This window comes from Artemia sp. Qi Xiang Cuo, chromosome 6 (assembly GCF_049724085.1).
Source record: "Artemia sp. Qi Xiang Cuo chromosome 6, ASM4972408v1, whole genome shotgun sequence".
In the NCBI taxonomy this organism is placed as follows: Eukaryota; Metazoa; Arthropoda; class Branchiopoda; order Anostraca; family Artemiidae; genus Artemia; species Artemia sp. Qi Xiang Cuo.
In genome coordinates this window covers 72,550,659-72,573,795 of record NC_142799.1, presented here as the reverse complement: position 1 = coordinate 72,573,795, position 23,137 = coordinate 72,550,659, and the positions used below count along the sequence as shown (strand labels likewise).

General features: G+C 36.3%; 1 protein-coding gene across 2 annotated transcripts in view; it reads right to left on the bottom strand.

The window, feature by feature from the left end:
- Window positions 1–8,564: 8,564 nt before the first annotated feature.
- Window positions 8,565–23,137, bottom strand: part of LOC148951575 (retinol dehydrogenase 11-like) — a 271,589-nt gene continuing 257,016 nt past the window's right edge. For both annotated transcript variants that reach the window (XM_089090342.1, XM_089090341.1), the window contains 2 exons: window positions 16,169–16,258; window positions 8,565–8,763 (listed from right to left, as the gene is read on the bottom strand). In XM_089090342.1, coding sequence (XP_088946468.1) covers window positions 8,677–8,763; window positions 16,169–16,258 — 177 coding nt within the window. In that variant the 3' untranslated portion in view covers window positions 8,565–8,676. The remainder of the gene's footprint in view (window positions 8,764–16,168; window positions 16,259–23,137) is intronic.

Genomic DNA, 23,137 nt, shown 5'->3' with positions numbered 1-23,137 from the left:
TTACTGTGCTAAATCTTTTTTATCTATTTTTTCATAAATAAAAAACTACAAGAGCCGTTTAATTAGAATAATAAGCTTTTTGAAATTTCTAAAAAAAACTTTAGCGTAAAAAACGAGTTATTGAGGAGGGTGCAGCCCCCTAATATACGTAATAGGTTCTATTCATTTTATGTTCTAATGTTACTCCTCACTTTCAGTTAAAGAAACTTTTTTTTCTATTTAATTTTTTATCATTTTTTAAATAATGCCAGGAAATCCAGCTCCCCCTCCACGGAAAATTTTCCTCTCCCACATAAAGTTTGTCCATGGAAAAATTCCCCAAATGAAATCCTCTCCCTGCTCCCAAAAATATTTATCTACCTCCCAATAGCTAACACTACGTGTAAGCAATGGGCAAAGTTCATAACTTGCAGCCATTTACTTGGGCTGTGGGGGTCAAGTCATCCTGAAAGACATAGTTATTAGATCTTTCGACTATGCTAAACAAAATGGATATCTCAAAATATTGATCGAAAAAATGTTATAAAAAGGAACGTGTGAGGGGGGCTAGCTACCCTCCAATTTTTTGGTTACTCGCAAAGGATGTTGCTTCCGGCAAAAAATGCAAAAATCCGCATTTTTGTATATAGGAGCTTGAAATCTCAAGAGTAGGGTTTTCTGATATATTGAATCTGATGGTATGGTTTTGATTAGATCCCTTTGTGTTTTTTGGGATGTTTCCCCCCTCCAAAAAAATTAGGCAAATTTTTCTCAGGCTCGTAACTTCTAATGACTAACATTAAAGGTTCTGGTCCAGGTTCATAAATTTTTATAAAAAAAAAAAAAACTAATGGTTACAAAAATTCGAAATTAAGCAAGGAGTTGGTTGAAAAAACGACCGGTTGGATATCATGCATGCCAATTCATCAAACCAAATAAAATGAAAAAAGGGGATAACAATAATAATAACAAAAAATAATGATAAATATATAATGGCACAAAATATAAAATAAAAATAAAATATCTAAAAAAAAAAAAAAAAAAAAAAAAAAAAAAAAAAGAACCCTTCTCTCGAACCATTAAAACTACCAAATTCCTGAAAAGAAATGATTTTTAATACGGGTTTTAAGTTGCGGCACACTTTCAGCTTGACGAACAGAATCTGGGAACGAATTCCAAACTGACGGGCCCATGTGTCTGGTCACTTGACTCGCTCTGGTTGTGTTCCGTGGCTCAGATGCAAGACTATCCGCACTCCTAGTCAAATAATCGTGATAAAACGAATTAGGCTTAAAAATATTCATAAAAAAATCCGGTGCAAAACCATTCAGACACTGAAATACAAAAACTCCAATTTGATAATCCCTTATTTCACCAACCTTTAAAATTTTAAACTTTCTAAAAAGTGATTCAGTGCTATCAACACCACGATCATACCTTCCAATCAACCTTATAGCCTTATTTTGCAGAACTTGAACTCTTCTAAAATTGCAACTAAAATTACTCGCCCAAATCAAACAACAATAATTTATATAAGGCACTATTATGGAAAAATACAATAAAAGCAGAATTTTTAAAGGTAAAAAATTTTGAAAACGGTTCAGAACTCCAAGGCCTCGCGCCAGCTTGCATGCTATAATGTCGCAGTGTTTTCTCCAACTCAAGTTTCGATCCAGGATGAATCCCAGATAACGGATCTCTTCAACTTGTGATAGCGGTAGGCCATTGTAAATAACGACACCAGGGAGAGTGGGAGCAGAACCAGTCCTCGTAAACATAACAAAATTAGTTTTTGATGCATTGACGCTAAGTAGGCTAGCACAAACAAATTCATGTAGGCCATACAGCGCCTTATTAGCCTTGAACAAGAGCTCTTGCAGCGACTTTGCTGCAATCACTAAAGCCGTGTCGTCAGCAAAAGAAGTAACTGAAGCTCCGGAAATGTAGAATCTCATTGTGTCTACAAATATCAGGTACAGGAGAGGGCCAAGAACTGAGCCCTGTGGAACACCACACTTTATGGGAAACGGCTGAGAAGATTTGTTACTCAAAGTCACTCGTAGCTTCCTTTCACTTAAACACGATTCAAACCAATTTAAAACACTACCCTTTATGCATAAATAACACAGCCTTTATAATAAAATCTTAAAATCAACCGTGTCGAAAGCTTTTCTAAAATCAATAAACACGCCCATGCACTGCTCGCCATTCTCAAGTGCTGAGTTGATATTTTCCAGAAGATGCTGGACTGCCTGCGTCTTCGAATGTCCTTTCCGGAAGCCAAATTGACCATCGTGTAAAACACCAATTTTCATCAGATACTCGTAAAGCCGGTGATGAACAATCTTTTCATAAACTTTTGAATAAATCGGGAGAATTGATATTGGTCTCCAATTAGATATATCAGTTTTGACTCCACCTTTGTACAACGGTACAATTTTAGCTATTTTAAGTGCACTCGGAAACATCCCCTTTTCCATAGAAATATTGATAAGGTATACGAGGACAGGAAGCAAATAAACCAGAACCGACTTGAGCGTTCTAAGGTTCATTCCATCAACTCCTGCACTGTTTGACTTAATCGTGCTAACAATTCTGCGTACCTCCTCTTCAGTACAAGGCTGGAAATGCATTTCAAAACCTCTTCCTCGCTCATCCACAAAACTGCTTGACTCGAAAACATGGGAGCTCCTTGCTTCTTCTTGAATCTTGCAGCCAATTTCAGAGAAATATTGTCCAAATGCGTTGCAGATTTCCTCAGTTTCTTCCAAGGTCCTATTATTTAGTACAATTTTTGGCTCCGATGGCTTCATAGGGCCTTTTAGAAGATCATTCACAACTTGCCATGTTGCTTTGGGGTTACCTTTACTTTCTTCAAATACATTTGTAAAATATGCCTTCTTTTTTTCCTTCTTAGGGCATTTGCCCTATTCCTTAGCTCTTTATACATCACGTGGAGCTCATTATTCTGCGGATGATTCAGCTACTCCTCACACGCCTGATTTCTCATATTAAACAGATTCAGCAGCTCATTATCACACCATGGTTTTCTTGGTTTATTCTTTCTGGGGTTTGTTTCTTTAAGCGGACACGTCCTATCATAGACATTCGACACTATTTGGATAAACTTTTCAAATGCTTCCGACGGATGATCTTCATTCAGTACTGTTTCCCAGTTAATAACACTAATTTGTTCTTCAAATTTTTTTCAGATTAACTGGCTTCAGTTCACGCATTGGTATTTTATTCTTTCTGATATTTTTCTTCCCTTCAGAATTCAAATGCAATACAACCGGAAGATGGTCAGAGGCTGGGCTTATAACAACAGAGCAGTACGCTTTACTTAGTATCGCTGAAGACACAAACACATTATCGATGAGCGTTTCCGAATGATCCGTGATTATCGTTGGAATGCTCACGGTCGGTTATAAATCATTTGACATCATCAGGCTCAAAAAATCCAAATTTGGTCCACGTACATTTAACAAATCAAAATTAAAGTCGCCCATACATATAAACTCTTGACTAGATCTATTTACCTTTGCAGCAAGACATTCAAATCCTTCAGCAAACTCTTCAAATGATGCACTTGGTGGCTTATATACAACAGTAAAAATACAAGCTCGATTTTCAAACTGAATTTCTATACTAAAGGTTTCTATCTTACCCTCCTTCCAAATGTCCAAATCCTTTCTAATTTTCCAATTCAAATCCTGTCGGACAATGAAAGCCAGGCCTCCACGTCCCATTGACGTTCGACTTCGAGCAATCAGTTCATAACCTGGAAAATTAAACGACGAATGAACAGTATCATGACCCAAAAAGGTTTCAAATAAGGCCATTATATGTAAATTATTAGATCGGGAAATAAAATAAAAAATCTCATGGTAAGAAGACATTAAATGACAATTCCATGTCCATGCATGAAATCCAGACCGGCCTAATTCCTCCAAAGTTGATAACTGACGATATTTAATATCAAGAGATGGACAAAAACTAATTTGCGACCCATCATTTCCAATATCCGTCAACAAATAATCATCAACATTAAAAGGATTATTTTGCAAATCACTCAATCTTCCACTTAAACTACTACTCATATCAACTTACGCAAAACAGAATCCTATAATTCATCCCTTTTCCGCGCTCAAACGGGGCGATATTTATACTCATAAGAAATCAAAAAATAAACAACAAAATAAAAATATAAATAAAGAGTAATATAGAACATCTTGACGAGATAAACACTACCAAACTACTCATAAACAACAAACTAAACGCAATCTGAAAGCGAGTTAATTCGACGAGCAGCTCGCTCACCCGGAAGCATTGCGAGAACCTGGCCACGATCTGACCATACATTTTTCACGCCAAACTTGTCTCTTGTGGCACTCAGGATATCGCGACGGCGCTTGGTTAGAGACTCAGACAAAAAGATTTTCGAACCAGCCAATTTTGATTTACTCGCAAACACTCTACGGGCCGTCTCACAGGTAGAAAATCTCACGAACACTGGTGCAACTTTATCGTTTGCCGACCCTGGGTTATTTAATTTCGACCTGTAAACCATAGCAAAATCCCAATCAGAGATACCGGAAAGCTCCAGCTTTTGCGAGGCTATATTCAGAATGGTCGACTTCAAGCCAACACCCGGCTGCTGTTTAATACCATGAAAAACTAAAGTTTCAAGCTGTTTTTCTTGCTCATAATCATAAATTTTTACTTCTAATTTTGCAATTCGGTTCTCTAAATTTTCAATCAGTCCTTTGATATTATTTACTGATACCAACAATTGCTCTAGCTTCGGATTAAACTCAAGCGACACTGACGAATATATTTCACTCACGATAGTCTCAACCGAAGTTTTCAGAGTTTGGTTCTTTCCACATTTATTTTGAACTTGCCTAGTAATCGCGCTCATCATTGATTCTTTTGTCTTAGCAATTTATTCCTCATTTGCGACTATTTTAACTAGCAAATCCGCGGGAGATGGTCCATAAGAAACTGCTTTCAGCGATGCGAAAGTTTTGGAAGCCGTCTTATAAATGTCTGGGTTTTGGTTAACCTGTTTAAACGCACTTCCAACATTTTTATCAGTTTTTTAGATGCTTCGCAGTAATTGTCCTCAAACGAGATGAGACTAATCTCCGTTAGGCGCGACTCTGTGAGATCCCCATACGCAAAAACTAAGTTGTTGAAGATTCCTTTTTTATCCTTTGAAACTTGGATAATTCTTACGGGCCACAGCGGGAATCTTTTGAAATTCGCTAACGCAACCTGGAACTGTTGAAATTTTGACATTTCTTCGCTACTACGAGAAAAACCAAAATAGAGAAAAAAAATCAACTTATCTTTCAGTGGGCAGGCCCACGGCAGCAGTGGCAATCAGCAATTGACGGCTGGCCTGGTGGTCCGCGGAACCTGCTTTGTTATTCACCACCGTACTCTGGCATCCTTAATCAGCTAATCCAAAGTAATACGAACGCCACACAAATAATAGGATAATCTGTTGATTGCTACCGTAATATAAGTCCTTTTTCTTTTCACAAAACGTGAATTCATTCACTTATTGCGAAACTGTCCACTGTAATTAATTCTAAATTTAATCCGGCTTAAAAATAAAACTGATGTTTACAGGTCAGATGCCAAACGAGAACTGAATATTATATCCATAAATATTATATGTGATAAATATTATAGAATTTGAAAAAGCATTGATATTTTAGGGGGAATAGGCCAGAACGTACTCCTGCGATCAAGTCTGCCACCATCTCTAAGTAAATTTGAAAATTAAAATCCGAAATTCCATCTCGACATTTCAGACCCTCTCCCTGAGTTTATTCTATGAGAGCATTTATTTACATGTAATCTTATCGACCTTTGTCGTCAAATTCGCCTCGGGTTGTTTTTAGAAACTAGAGAGAAAAGAAGAATTTATTTTAATGCTTTTTCGAATAGGAAATAAATGCAATTTAATAAAATATTGTAGTCTATTATTCTGCATCACAAAATAAAATTCTAGACGAACGTGTCATAACAGCCGCAATTATTTAACTGGCACTGTTTTTGAAGTGTCATGTGTGCGATATGATGAATTAAAGTTATTCCATAGAGTTTCTTCATGCTCGGCGAACTAAATCTCCAAAAAATATACGAAAAAAATATTGTAAAGTCCATTAATGAAAATTATTGAAGTACAAAGGAAATCATAATAAACATACATTTTCCCCCTCTGTCCCGTCTTAGGTCTATTTACAACAAAAACTGCCATTTTCTGATATTCTTACTTTCAGTTATGTCAAAATTTTGATTTTTACAGTAGTGCCGCGTTTCCGTCAGTGTTGCTACGTTAAAATGTGAAAATTAATCAGCAAAACTGATTGGTCAAACTTGAAAATGATTTTCATCCCTAACAATGTGTTGATTCTCAAAGACTACTACACCTTCAAAGTAGAGCTAAACTGTCAGATTGGACTCAAACACAAGATGAGCTTTTTGTTGCCTCAAACATAATTTCAACCACAATGCTGCATGTTTTTAATACGTTTTTTGCTTAATTTTCACCCATGTTTCGTTTTTTTAGGTTTCGCAGCCGCTAGTACGAAATACTGCATAACTGTAAATGTCTTTTTTAACTGTATGTGGTCTTTTTCATTAAAAATTGTAACCCGATTTTTACAATTCTTTTTAAGATTCATAAGTTTCCATTTAACGAGTTCTGACGATCAGTTTCCATTTTCACTGTCCTTGGTACTTCATGGGCAAAAGAAACAGTGAGAAATTCAAATAATTGAAACTGAAGAACTAGGACAGGTTCAGCTTACTAGCTAGCTTGAAACATTTGTCTTTTAAATTAAGATGAACTGCTGTTTTGGAAATTTTTAACAAATCATCAAACTTTTTGAAGTTAATAGTGGCAAAAAGAAACTTTCTGAAAACTATTAATAAAGTAGAAGTTGAAAGATTTTTCGAAGCAAAACTTTTTAAAGAGATTTCTATTGTCTAACTGCGAAATTTAAAATGAGATCCAGGAAGTCCTAATCTAAGCCATTGTTCTAAGTTACAAAACACTTCTGCATTCAATTACAATTTTGGTCCGGAAATGGCATTGATAAGAAACTTTAAAGACATTTGCAAAACAGTGTTGTCACGGAAACTGTTGACGTCAAAATCAGAATATCCATCGAAATTTCTTTAAAGAAAAAAAAAACGAGCATAAAAATAAGATCAGAGTAAAAAAAAGAGTAAGGAGAACACCTGAGAATGGTGCAGTTCAAACTATTAAATGAGGCAAGGAGGGAAAAAAGCAAGGGATCAAAATCGCACCATACGATGTGAACCCAGCCTGTTTTCATTTTCCATGTTTAAATCACTGAATGATAGTACAGTTATAACAGAAAAATGTATGTTCCTTGTTATTCCAATTTTTATTCAAATATAATCTAGGAACTTTCGCGCATGGACCAATTTTTTGTCATTATTATGTTTAATTTTATAAAACATAATTTAAATGAAATAATACTAAAAAGCACAGATCGTAGAAATATAGTATATATCAATACGATCAAAATTAATTTTCTTGCATATCTACACCCCTATCAAAAGAAACATAAATAAAATTAATAAATAAAGATTGTATCATTATGTTTCTTATTTTATGCTCTCTTCAAACACCAACGGCACTGTTCTGACAATGCGGCCCGCGCTCACCTCCCCGCCCCCTGATAGTCCCAAATATAGCTTTAGGATATATAAAAGATTAAAAAACACTCAAACAATGACATTTTTACCTTGAAATATGCAATATGTTTCATTAATGATCCATTATGATCAATTAATTAATTCTATTAATCTATTAATTCATTCTATCAACTAATTAAGAATATTCTATTAATTAATAAATTTGATAAATCAGGGTCTATTAATCAGATTATCATATTGCCTTCCTTTGCTACCCAGATTTTATATCATTTTGAAACGATATGTTATCCAACAATTATGTTGGAATAACCTAGATCGAATGTTTTTCACAGGTCAAGAATGCAAGAAACCTGTTAAAAAACAAGACATGAGGCACCATCGAATAATTACAACGATTAAATATACTGTTTAGGGTGTTTGTTAAGGGGGTGAGGTGCATTGCCTGAGAAGCGACCATGATGTCTAGAAAGAGCATTGAATAAGGAATCTAACACTGCTACTTTTATTCTATTACCAGGTTACCTTGAGAAGTGGTCGTATAAGCTTACCAGCCCTTGTACCACCAATGTATTAAAATTAGATTTTTTTTCCTACTACAGGAAAAAATTGAAGGATAGAGATGAAAGTGTTTTGCAGTGCTAATCGTCCTTGAAAAGTCATCGAGATCACTAAAACTTGGGGACTTTTCTTTCCCCCAAAAGAAGGGAGATTGGTCTCAGGTGTCAACGGCGTAACTAGGGTGCTTACTTTTACTCCGTCCTATGTTCTGGTAAAAAGAATATACAGAGCTTATTTTTTTAACCTTGGTTACCAGCACAATATTACACGATCAGTTCTTTTACTTAGTTCTTCTTCAACACTACTAAATACACTTAGACTAAGTCAGAAAATTTTTATTTAGGTGATGATTTTAATATCAGACACAACTCTTTACAAAAAGAAAAATTCCATTGATTGGTATGTGGTAGTTAGAAGCATTGTCCTGAGAACTTGACACTAGGAGATGCCAACGACATCTTCAGAAGCAGTCCACAATTTCCTAGCAAGATCAACGTCTTTGGCCAGCCAAGATGTTCTAGCCACCTGTAATGAACAACACAATCTCAGTCCCTATCTGAAAATACAAGCTAATACGTTCTTTAAAATTAATCAAATAGGAGGGGCAAAATTTCTGTTTTAACACTTGTTATGCTACAAAGTAGTGTTTGCGTGTAACTGAACCACCCTGCAACTGAACCACAAGCAACTGAACCCCTGTAACTTACCCTCCGTGTACCAGCACACATGTACACCTTAACCACTGTACCACTGAACCCCCGTAGAGCTGACCCCCTGGGCAACTGCCCGCGCGGGGCACTGACCCTCCGTGTAACTGAATTATATGTCATTGTTTTGTGTTTCTTATTATGTTGCAATGTTCTGAATTATTAAAATAGAGTCGGAGCGGCAAAGATAAGCTAGAAGAGGTAGAGGATAAAAAGAAATATGCAAAAAATCCAAATAGTATAATTCTTTTCAAAAGAAAGTACTTTTACCTTAGACAGAGGAAAACCCGAATGAGTAACGAAAAGCAAAACATCGCGTTGTTAAAACTAGTTGAATAAAAAAGATATTTGATGAAAAAAGCTTTGATATATGTGAAGTTTATTTAAAATACTTGTTTTTGATGAAAACTGATCAAAAAAGACCTTCCCAGAAAGAAAAAAAAACTTCCTATAGGCCTACATTTGTCTGGCAAGTAACTCATATCAGAGCAAACGCACTAGCGTCGACTCAGTAAGGAACGAAATGCCTTCCATGTGTTTTTTTGCTGGCCACTACGTGTTCGAAGGGTGGTTATGTAAACCTGGACAGGAGTTCATTCAGCTGAATATTCAAAAGTTATAGGGCCAATTTGTAAGGTAAAACATGATTGGATGAAGCCAGCCATGTTCCCCTTACCATGGTCTTATATTATTCCCGGATTCCAATGGTACTGGATTAAAGTTACAGATAGCTATTTTTCTCAAAATACTCAAAAAGTAAAAAAAAGAAAAGAAAACGGGGAAGAGTAATCATGCCGCCAGAAATGGAAAACCCCAAGGAACAGCAAGATCAAGGGAGCCAAACAATCCAAATTATCATTGGCATATTACCAACCATTTTTGGCATAATTACTATTGGCAAGCCAATTAGGCATATTTACCATTGGCAAATACCAAATTACCAACAATTACCCATTATTGGCAGATATGCTTTATAGTGGGAAAAAAACAGTCATATAGAATCCTGGCTCTCTGTTGGCTTGAAACTTTGTAAGATAAAAAAAATTAAAGTTTTGTCAAATGACAGGAAAGGGAGACATTATCTCTTAAAACAAACATAGATTATTCCAAATATCAGGGGGGCTGCCCTTTCCTCAACCCCTCCCTCCTTTTTACACTAAAGTTTATTTTTTGTCCCAATTTTTTTTTAAACAATTGCTTAAACTCTCGAGCCGTTGAATTGGAATGGAAAGTGTTTTTTAAAGTAATGTAAAATTTTAGCGTAAAGAGCAGGGGTTGGGGAGGGGCATGCCCCCTCATATAAAGAATAATTTATTTCATTTAAAGTTTTAATGTTGCTCTTTACTTTCGACTGAGAAAAGTTTTTTTTATACTTCATTTACATTCGTTTTTCATATTATATTCAGGGTTACCCTAAATGCGAGGAGGGCCAACACCCCTCAAACCTGACTCTCTAAATCAAAATTTAACTTTTGCACAGCAATGGTTCGACAAAAAAAGCTCAATTAGGGTATTTCTTTTTCAAAATTAAGTATACCCACTTGGGTCTCACACTGCCCGATCCATCCTATGTTTATATATCTGTATATATATATATATATATATATATATATATATATATATATATATATATATATATATATATATATATATATATATATATATATATATATATATATATATATATATATATATATATATATATATATATATATATATATATATATATATATATATATATATATATATATATATATATATATATATATATATATATATATATATATATATATATACATATACATCAAAACAATACCATCAAAAAAACCATCAAACAATACACCAGCCTATAAAAGTGTCTTTGCGTGAAAATTAAAAAGGGAAAACAAAAGGATTCACTCTATAAGGTGCCAATCAAGGATTTTGGAAGCCTCTTTTTAAGGATTTAAACCATGACAAATCGACTTGCTATCTTAGAATCAGCTCTCCGGTTTTTATCAGTAGCGCCGACCTCCTGCCCGGTACGATGCGGATTCCAGTCTCCCTGCAAGTTGTGCAACGTACACTAAGATGGTATGGCCATCTCCTCCGAATACCAGAAGATACCCCCTGTCACATTGCCTACGATTTTATCCTCATGGTTGCTAATAGGAAACAATCACGTGGTCGTCCAGGAAAAAGATGATCCAACAGTCTGCATCAGCAACTGCTCAAGGCCAGGTGTCCTGGAGGAGGAGGGTGGCTGCTCTGTCGAAGCTGGCACCAAAACGGCTGGGAAATTAAGTAAGTCTGGTAAGTCTTTTGGCACCCTTTTTCCAAAACTTGATGTTATGTGCGACAAAATGACAGAAAACGGCAAGTTGAAGTTGCACGATCTCTTTTGTTACATAATCATAGCACTAGATACCGAGATTGAAGTGCGAGAAAATCCGCACCATTCCCTGGATTTGGCTCCTTTGGCCTTCTCTTCTCAAACTCAAAAGCTTTCTCACCAGTGATCGTTTATCGGCCAGTGAAGAAGCGATCAAACAGTTCGTAGTAACAAACTGTAAGTAAGAAGCGATGCGGCTCAATAGCAACCGAAACTCCAAGAAACAGAGTCTTGATAACAATGGATACATCAAAAGAACCAAATTTTGATGCTTATTCAAAATATATAAAATTTGTCAAGTTTAATGTCAAAAGTTACTAGCCTCAGAAAACTTGTCCAATTTTTGAAAAATCCGGAAACACCCCCAAAAATCAAATAATCTTAATAAAAGACAAAAGTTCTAGTGTCCTTTTTATTTGACCAAAAATATTGAAGGACAGTTCTCCCCTCTCCCACATTCCTTTTTCCCCAAAGTCGTCGATCAAAATTTTGAGATAGCCATTTTGTTCAACATAATCGAATGATCTATCAACTTTGTCTATAAGGATGACTTGGGGTTTTTCTGGCCGAAGGGGTGTACATGGGAGGATCTTTACATGGAGGAATTTTTGTTTGGGGAAAGGGAATTTTCCATGGAGGGGGAGCCGGATTCTCCGGCATTACTTAAAAAACGATCAGAAAATAAATATAAACAAGTTTTTTCAACCAAAAATAAGGAGTAATATTATAACTTAAAACGAACAGAAATTATAACGTATATGAGGGGGGTTATCCCCTCCTCAATACCTCGCTCTTTACACAAATTTTTGTTTAACGTTTAAAAAAGCCTATTATTCTAATTAATTGGCTCTTGTGTTTCAGGGGTCATTCTTAAATAATTAGAACAAAAAGCCCAACTTCAGCGTGAAGAGCAAAGTATTGAGGAGGGAGCAACCCCCACATACATCATATTTTACCATAATTGGACAAAATGTCTTAATGTCAAAGATTAGAACAATCAAGAAAATATTTTAATTTTTAAAAAATACAACTCTTTATCGTCAGGCCACGGGCTTGTAGACCTCCACTAAATCGTTTATATTATATATTATAGCTCAGATTTGCATATCGGTTGTGCAATTCTAGGCATGAAATAAATGCACCGTGTTAGAATTTCCATCCACTGTATTCTGCATAAAAGATATGAATTTATTCAACTTCTTTTTAGTGAAACCACAACCTTCTACAGCAACGTTGAACAGGGAGTGAATAGCTAAAATCGGCCAAACGACGCTAAATCCCTTCAACCTTCCTGGCATACCCTTCTCAGCCGTTGGAAAATCTTTAGCTACGACCATGACGTTATGTACGATAAAAGCAGCTGATTGGCCTCTTTGATTTGGTTGTACTATTTGATTGGCCTGTTTCAACATGTGTCGTAAGAGACTTTATAGTCATATTAATTCATAAAAATATATTTATCTATATTAACTAAATCCTAAATGAGCCCGGTTGTAGAATCTCTGTCTAGGGGAGACTGGGGCACCTCCGTGCACTTTTTAATCAAAGTTACCTGCTTCGGCTTGTGCGCGCTATCGGGACTTCTTATTTGGCACCAGCATAGCTTAGCCACTTGGACAGAGCCTGGACAGAGTTAAAGCGAAAATATGCAAGCGCTGCTAAGTAGTTGACATTTTCCCTGGGTCCACAAAATGTCCGAAACTGCCCCTATATAGGGGCAGCTTTGCACAGGTGTGGGGGTAGCTCCGGACATTCTTTCAGATGCTGTATTCTTCAGATATAGGATAAAAAAGTAAATAGAAAAGAAAAAAGGTTCATAGTTATCAAACTTAAATCACTCAGCGGATATGATCCAACCAAAGACCTGCAAAAACATAAGTAGCTTGGACCCGAGCAGTTCCACCGTGTCGAGTCACCTCCAGCTTTTTCACGACATCTTCAAACGACACCGATGCCTTGTCTTCAATATCAGAAAAGTGAAATCGATCAGAGTCTTTCTTTCTCCGTAGAAAAGAAACCTGAAACTCCCTGTTCATAATATCAGTCTCCAAGATCTTTGCTGCATAAAGAACAAAATCTTTCTTAAGCTGAAACCTCACTAGCACAAATTTGTCAACCTTGATCTCTTCTGGAATGAATGAAACTTCACTTTCAGTTTCAGGTATTTCACAGTCTGACCCTGCATGGAGGCTTTCATCTGAAGAGTCATGGAAAGAGATTTCCGAAGGGGAGGAAGGTTCTCTTATCGTTGACAACTCTTGCTCCTTGCTCTTTGCCAGTTTTACTCTTTTCCTACCAGTCTTCTTTGCTGACTTTGCTTGTGCTCTTTTCTCCAGATCTTCTTTCTCTGGCGTATCCGTTAAAATTCTCGTTTTGCCAACTCGAGCCCTATTCACAGATAGCTTTCTTGGTTTAGCCTTCGGGAATGGAAAAATGTCTTCTGGATTGACATCATGTTTGGGCCCTGGTGGTTGCTCTAAGGCCGAGGACTTCAGGACAGGGTCAGCAACTGCTTCCAAAGTATTCCTAGACTCTACCCTATCAGATACTTCTCCAGCGGTGTTTGGTCTGTCTGAGACATTAGCGGCGATGAAGTCTGCATCAGTGAACGCTGATCTTGAGAATGGCCATATTCCTGGTTTTGAAAAGCCCGATGTGATGTTGTTCGGAGTAAACGCTAGGGGATAAGCTTGACCAACTAGGTTTGCGGTGTGAGTTATTTGAAATCTTTCGTGTGGATGGTTTGTTTGCCACTCGCCGAACTTAGCCCTCAGATACACCTTGAACGGGCCATAGACAGATATATCTAAGGGCTGCATTTTGTGGCTGCAGTGTGGCGGAAATGTGAGAAGCACTACTCCATTCTCTTTTGCATATAGAACTGCCTCCAAATAAATATGGCTTTCATGGTTATCGAGGATGAGCAACACCGGATTCTCCTTGTCGCATCGAGTGTGCTTGACGAAGTGCTTCATAACTTCTAAGAAGTTCGGTCCAGTCATCCAACCAGACTGGAAAGCTAACCCAAGGCTACCAGGTGGTGCTCCATGGAGCATGTGTTCTCTGAAGTGCACGCGTGGGAACACAAACGCTGGGGGGACGGTGTTCCCGATGGCATTAACGATGCAACACACTGTAACTAACTCCCCCGCTCAGCAGCAACGGCCTTGCCCACTTGCTTTATACCAGATTTCGCTATGACTTTAGGGCTATCCATGACAGTTGTTACTCCGGTTTCGTCTAGGTTGTACACTCGTTCAGGTGTGAAGCGGTGCCGATTGTATAAAGCTTCAAGATTATTCATGAACGAGTTTACATTGAAGGGATTGAATCCTGAAGCCCTGGCCAGGCTGGTGTTCTCAGGTTTCCGAAGACTCAGCTCTGGATGACGCTTCATAAATCCATATGACCAGTCATATGTGGCGGCACACTTTTCATCCCAGTTCTTGGGATAAGAGACCCTCAGCTTCACTGCATATTGATATGCCAGCTTCTGAGTTTGTGCTAAAGTCAAACCATAGTGAAGTTCGCAGGAACGAAGAAGGTAAGTCTTAAGTTTTTCCTCTTGATCGTCAGTGAAAACCTGACGGGTGGAATACTTTCCTCGTTTCAAATTGGCTGATCTGGCTATTCCTTCATCCACACTAGTCTCGTTGGCTGATTTTGACTTCTTCAAGCGATCAAATAATGTTGAAGCAGCTCTTCCATGGGTCTTGGCCGCTTTTCTGACCGAATCTCCATCTTGTATGGCTTTTAGCCCTTGTTTGATAGCTTCTTCGTTTGGCTCGGACTTAGTAGGGATATAATTTCGCACCATTTCTGGAAAGAAAAATGCTGCCTTCAGTAAAACTCAGTTATTAATCACTTACTAGGTGCTATAATAATAATAAATTATTTTTAACCCGCGTCATAACAAGTTATGACACTGGTGGAGTAACACAAGGAAAAAAGAAAAAAAGACAAAAGAGAAAATGAAATAAAGTACACTACAATGAAATTAACCGAATAGACAGACCAAAGGATGATGAGGCGAAAAACGACAAACAGCTGAATCCGACAGCCTTCCATGCAGCACGGCCAACTTTGCTGTTATATCAGGGACTTCAAACTTACTGCAATTTTTTCAGCTTCTTTCATACATCTAATTATATCATCAATCCTTCCTTTCCTTTTAAAAATGAAAGAAAAAAACACCAATGGCTGCTCAAATCATCGTGGCACCTCCGGACAGTGTCCAAACCTGCCCCCAAAAAATTGTCCGGAGGTGCCCCTAAGGAGCCTTTCAGAAGAAAAGAGTCATAACCAAAGAACACCTAGAGTTACGTCAATCTTATGTAGAGGAAGCATATTTGGGTTCGTTTTGCTTGTTCCTAGAACATTACATTAAATGTATCTATAAAACTTACCTCTCTATTTCACTTTTATCATCACGCGAAACAATTGGCAGCTGTATCTTTAAAGTCTTATTACCGACTGACTCACTGCTATGCTATTTGATGGAAGTGCCATCTTGCCTCCAAGATGAACAGTAAAATGGCACATCTTTGTGATTTTTTTCCAATTTTTCCGCTAGATAGCAAAGCCAACAGGTTCGATGTCTGGAGGTGCCCCGTGTGCGGAGGTACCCCAGTCTCCCCTATAGCTAAGAGCTCCATAAGCAAAAGAGAGCTAAAACTGAGCAGTAATCTCAGAAGGGGGGTTATTAAGGCTTGATTTAGAAAAATTAACGTGTGCTATTAAAGTCATTTTTTACGTTGACTTTTAACTGCGTTTTTAGCGTTTGGGTAAATGTTGACTACTTGATTAAATCACTCACTTGGGCCAGACTTTGGGTGTAGCAGACTTTTCTTACCTTGCAATCAACAAAGTAGTCTCCTGACTTGCCCTCAATCTGTTCTGAAACTGCCAAATCGATAATAGGTTGAGCTCCTTCGACAGCTGTCTGAAATTAAGATAAACTTCCGAACAATACTCTTCAAGCAGAAATTTAGCAATTAAATGAAACATCTAAAATTAATTTGTATAAAATTTGTATAAACTGTAAGTAAGGAGCGACCCGGCTCAAAAGTAATCGAAACTCTAAAAAACGGTATTTGGATACTAATAGATACATCAAAACAATCAAATTTTTACGCTAATTTCGAATATATAAGTTTCATCAAGTTTAGTGTCACCCATCAAAAGTTACGAGTCTGAGAATATTTGCCTTATTTTCAAAAAGGGGAGAAACATCCCCTAAAAGTCATAGAATCTTAATGACAATCACACCGTCAGATTCAGCGTATCAGATAACCCTACTGTAGAGGTATCAACCTCCTATAAGGAGAAATGTGGAATTTTGTATTTTTTGCCAGAAGAAAGATCATGGATGCGTCTTTATTTGTTTAGTTTTTTTTTCTTTTTCTTCCCAGGGGTGATCGTATCGACCCAGTGGTCTTAGAATATCGCAAGAGGGCTCATTCAAATGGAACTCAAAAGTTCTAGTGCCCTTTTTAAGTAACCAAAAAATTGGAGGGTAACTAGGCCCCTTCCCACGCTCATTTTCCCCCAAAATCACCGGATCAAAATTTTAAGATAGCCATTTTGTTCAGGATAGTCGAAAAATCAAATAACTGTGTCTTTAGGTGTAAAACGACCCCCACAGTCCCCGGATGAGGGCTGCAAGTGGTGAACTTTGCCCATTGTCTGCATATAGTATTTGTTATTGGAAAGCATACAGTCATTTTTTGGGGTGGGGGGGGTTGTACTTGGGGTGGAGTTCTAAGGGGAGAATCTTCCTCGGGGAGGAAAATTTCTGGAGAGCGAACATTCTAGGGAAGATATTACACTGGGGGTTTTGACAGAATTTTTATACAAAATTCCTTTTAATTGTCTTACATTCTCTTTGCCAAATTTTCTATGTGGAGATGATCAGGAGAATTAGCCAGGGGAGTTTTTCCACGCATTTTATTTTCTGGGAAATAATTTCAACGGAAGAGGGTATTTTTGGAATGATCGAGAAACCGATTAGAAGATTAAAGTCTTATTCCAATGAAATAATGCTAAGGAGAATTTTCCAGGGTGAATCGTCCACAAGTGATTTTACAGAGAGGGAGGATTCTCAGTGAGGAAGGAACTATCTGGAAGGAATTTGAAGGGAGGGGGTACACTTTACGTTGAAAGAAATTTCCACGGAGGAGTTTTCGTGAGGGGGAGGGGTATATTTCATAGATGGTGAGTCAGATTTACCGGCATTATTTGAAAAACGAACAGAAATTATGCCATTTATGAAGGGTTGCCCCCTCCTCAATACCTTACTCTTTACGCTAAAGTTTGACTGTTTACTAAAATTGAAACACAGGGCACGTTTAATTAGAATAGTAACTTTTTTAAAAGTGCTAACGGCTTTAGCGCAAAGAGCAAGGTATTGAGGAGGGGGCGACCTTTCATATCCGGAATAAATCTGCCAAAATTAATGTGCAAACTGTGATTTCATTTTTCATGTACGGTGAGCAAAAATCAAACCTGTATTAGTTGAAAAGCGTTCATAAATTAAATTAGAAAAACAAGGTTTTTTTTAACTGAAAGTAAGGAGCGACATTAAAAGTTAGACCGAGCAGATATTATTCAATATATGTAAGGGGCTGTCCCCTCCTCAACGCCTCGCTCTCTACACTAAAGTTTGACTCTTTTTCACAACTCTACTTTTCAAAACAATAAAAAAGTTTCAAACAGTTCGTGGTAACGAACTGTAAGTAAGGAGCGACCCGGCTCAATAGTAACCGAAACTCTAAAAGACGGAATTTTGATACCAATAGATACATCAAAAGAATCAGATTTGAATGCTGATTCATCAAGTTTAGTCTTACCAATCAAAAGTTACTGAGAAAATTTGCCTTATTTTCGAAAAAAGGGGGAAACACCCCCTAAAAGTTATACAACCTTAATGAAAATCACACCACCAGATTCAGCGTATCAGGGAACCCTACTATAGAGGTTTCAAGCTCAACTCTGCAAAAATGTGGAATTTTGTAATTCTCAAACAGTTCGTGGTAACGATTCAAACAGTTAGTGGTAACGAACTCTAAGTATGGAGCGACCCGGCTCAATAGTAACCAATACTCTAGAAAACAAAGTTTCATCAAGTTTAGTCTTAGCCATCAAAAGTTACGCGGCTGAGAAAATTTGGCTTATTTTCGAAAAAAGGGGGAAATAACCCCTAAAAGTCATAAAACTTTAATTAAAATCACAACATTAGATGCAGAGTATAAAGGAACCCTACTATAGAAGTTCAAAGCTCCTATATGCAGAAATGTGGAATTTTGTATTTTTTGCCAGAAGAAAGATCACGGATGCGTGTTTATTTATTTTTTTTTTCCCAGGGGTGATCGTATCGAACCGGTGGTCCTAGAATATCGCGGGAGGGCTATTCGAACGAAAATTAAAACTTCTAGTGCCCTTTTTTAGTGACCAAAAAAATGGAGGGCAACTAGGCCCCCTCCCACGCTCATTTGTTTCTCAAAGTCATCCAATCAAAATTTTTATATGGTCGAAAAATACAATAACTATGTCTTTGAGGATGACCTAATCCCCCCACAGTCCCCGGTGGAAGGTCTGCAAGTTATGAACTTTGCCCAATGTTTATATATAGTATTGGTTATTGGGAAGTATACAGTAATTTTCAGGGGGGACTTTTTTGGTAGTGGAGGGGGTCGTGTGTTACGTGGGAGGATCTTTCCATGTATGAAGTTTTGATGGGGGACGGGGCATTGCTAAGAAGGGGGCGCCGAATTTCCCAGCATTATTTAAAAAAATATCAGAAATTAAATAATAAAGAAAAAAAACAATTTTTTCAACTGAAAGTAAGGAGCCACATCAAAATTTAAAACGGACAGAAATTAATATGTAAGTGATTGGGTTCACCCACTACTCATTACCTCGCTCTTTACGCTAATTTTTTTTTGTAATTTCATCAGAGCTATTTATTCTAATTAACGGCCTCTGTGATTATGGGGCCATTCTTAAATAATTGGAGAAAAATTTGAATTTAGGGCAAAGATCGTAGTATTGACTAGGGGGAGAACCCCCTAATATACGAAATACAAACATACGAATATGGAAGTTCGTTACGTAAGCTAATAAGTTATGTCAGATCAAAATTTCGAGAAAGCCATTTAGCCAAAAAAGTAAAATAAAAGTAAAATTAATATGCAAATTTCGTTTTTATTATTCATGTACGGAGAGCCAAAATAAAAGCTGCATTAATTCAAAAACGCTCAGAATTTAAATAAAAAAAACAAGTTTTTTTAACTGAAAGTAAGGAGCAACATTTAAAAATTTAAACAAACAGAAATTATTCCGTATATGAAAGGGGCTGCCCCCTCCTCAACCCCTCGCTCTGTAGGCTAAAGTTTGACTCTGTCTCACAACTTTGTTTTTTAAAACAATAAAAAAATTTAGCGTAAAGAGCGGGGGGTTGAGCAGGGGGCAGCCCCTTTCATATACGGAATAATTTCTGTTCGTTTTAAGTTTTAATGTCGCGCCTGACTTTCAGTTAGAAAAAACTTGTTTTTTTACAGAAGAAATATCACGGATGCGTGCTTATTTTTGTTGTTGTTTTTTTTTTCCAAGGGTGATCGTATCGACCCAGTGGTCCTAGAATATCGTGGGAGGGATCTCATTCGAATGGAAATTAAAAGTTCTAGTGCCCTTTTAAGTGACCAAAAAAATGGAGGGCAACTAGGCCCCCGATCAAAATTTTGAGATAGCCATTTTGTTCAGCATGGTCAAAAATGTAGTAAGTAGCCTATGTCTTTTAGGATGACTCAATCCCCCAAAGTTCCCGGAGGGAAGGCTGGAAGTTATGAACTTTACCCAATGTTTACATATAGTATTGGTTATCGGGAAGTATGCAGACGTTTTCAGGGGGGATTTTTTTCTTGTAGTGGGGGGGGTCGGGTTTTATGTGGGAGGATCTTTCCATGGAGGAAGTTTTAATGGGGGAAGGGACAATGCTATGAAGGGGGCACCGGATTCCCCAGCATTGCTTAAAAAACGATCAGAAATTAAATTAAAAAAAAAACGTTTTTAAACTGAAAGTAAGGAGCAACATGAAACTTAAAACGAACAGAAATTACTACGTATATGATTGGGTTCGCCCCCTAGTCAAAACCTCGATCTTTAAGCCAAAGATTTTTTAGTAATTTCATCAGAGCTATTTATTCTAATTAACGGGCTTTGTGATTAAGGGGTCGTTTTTAAAGAATTGGAACAAAATTCGAACTTTAACGTAAAGAGCGAAGTAATGACGAGGGGGCGAACCCCCTAATATACGTATTAAAAGTATATGAATATAGAAGTTCGTTACGTAAGTTAATTCGTAAGTTACGTATATTTAGTACTAATTAAACGTACGCAAAGAAAATTAAACAACTTTCGAGAAAGCCATTTAACCAAATAAAAGTAAAATTAATATACAAATTTTGTTTTAATTATTCATATACGGTGAGCCAAAATCAAAAGCTTCATTAATTCAAAAACGTTCAAAAATCAAATAAAAAAAAGTTTTTTTAATCTGAAAGTAAGGAGTGACATTAAAACTTAAAACGAACAGAAATTATTCCGTATATAAAAGGGGCTGTCCCCTCCTCAACACCTCGCTCTTTACGCTAAAATTAGACTCTTTCTCACAACTTTATTTTTTAAAACAATAAAAGACTTTCATATACAGCCCCTTTCATATACGGAATGCTTTCTGTTCGTTTTAATTTTTAATGTCACTCCTTACTTTCAGTTAAAAAACTTGTTTTTTTTTATTTAATAGCGTAAAGAGCGAGGCGTTGAGGAGGGGACAGCCCCTTTCATATACGGAATAATTTCTGTTCGTTTTGTCTTAATGTCGCTCCTTACTTTCAGTTAAAAACACTATTTTTTTTTTATTTAATAAAATTAAGTAGCTGAAGTAGTAGTCTATTGCAGTTCGGTCTTAACGCCATCCTTATGATAGAAACATATATTATCATTCAGAAAAAAAACAGGGCTCACAATTTTTTTTAATGAATGTTTTATTATTTATCTTGAATTTGATCGTACAGAAAATGAAAGATCAAATGATATATAAAATTAAATACTGTTGAATTAAAAAATTAATGCTGTTGACAACAATCTACAATGCACATTAAATGTTGAAGGTTCAAAAAAAAAAAATTCTTTCTTGGATAGTGATATCATAAGCGGTTTCCAATCACGAACTTTTGGACTACGGCAAATCTTTCTGTATTGAAAGCTATTTATTTGTTTATTATTTTATTTTTTTGTTAAAAACCCTGCTTCAATAAGAAGTAGTTTTATGTTTTCCTTGGATGATACTGTCCAAGGATTCCTTCAAATATGACAGTTTGTGGAAACGAACTGTAAGTAAGAATGACTTTTTCAAATAGTAGCCAAAACCAGAGTCGTAATTTGCTAAGGGCAGGGGTAGCAACTGCACCCCCGACCCCATTTCTCTTCCCCCTCTAGCTGGAAATTAGCGTTGTCAAAAATCTTGTCAAAACTAAGGTAGCTCTACATAATTTAAGCATCCACAGAAACAGATTAGATTTCTTTAGTAATTTGACTTGGAGAAATCAAGTTCAATTTTGCCCCCCCCCCTCCAGATTTTGACGAAATTACGCCACTGACCATGATTTTAGTAATAATAAAAAGATCAATTTAATCGGATTTTGAAAAATAAGTCCAAATTGAAGTAAGGAGCAATATTAAAACTTAAAACGAAAAGAAATTATTACGTATATGAGGTTTTTTATATTTTTTTTTTATTTTGAGGTTTTTCTTATTTAATTTCTGATCGTTTTTAAATAACGCCATGAAATCTAGATACAACCCCACGAGAAAATCCCCCTCCCTACAGAAACATCTTCTAGACAATTCAATCCCGGTGAAAATTTACGCCAGACAATTACCTTTAACAAATCCACAAATATCATTGAATTGGCAAAGAGAAAGCAAGACGTATAAAAAGATTTTCGTATACGTAAGTAGAATAGGTCTTTTGAATTCTACAAGGCCCCCGTACCAAACAGGTTTTTCTAGTAGTTACAGGTCAACACACTCTTTGCCAGGGGAATGACGCGATTTCAAAGTTCACTGCCTTTTTGGTGATAAACTCAAAAAACCAGCACGTCTTGTTTCATTGTTATGCAATTATTTTTGTATATATTCAGGTTCCATATTTGATTCTCCATCAGTTTCGAGTCGTGTATATTCGAGATAGCATTTTTTGTAATTAAAGAGAAAAATGGATAATTATATGCAGTTTTTGGTGAGTAAAAAATATTATCATTATTAAAAATAAATTGTCATTAAGTTAATGAAGAAATTATTTCCTTACACTAGAACTAAGGGATACTTATACACTTAGAAGCCTGTTGTTTTTAGGAGCTGAAAAAAAACCTCTAATTCTCTTATAGGTTGAAATTTACGGTGTGATTTTTTTATCGGGATCAATGTGTCTTTTAGATGTTTTTTTGAAAAAATTTATTATATTTTCGATCAGTAAGTTGGTATTATAAAAAAAATTTTAATTTTTAATTTTTTAATTGTTACAAAAGCTTAATTTTTTAAAAATATCATTGGTTTTTTTTCTAGGTATTTTTTTTACAAAACTTAATTGAAATTCATCTATTTCGGGTATATTTTTTTTTATCGTTATAAATTTTACTTTTTTATGTTTTTTTTAAAAAAGTTCTTTTATTTTCGATAGGTAATTTGGGAATTATAATAAAATTTTGATTTTTTTAATGTATTAATTTTTAAAAAATAATACTTTTTTATAAATATCAGG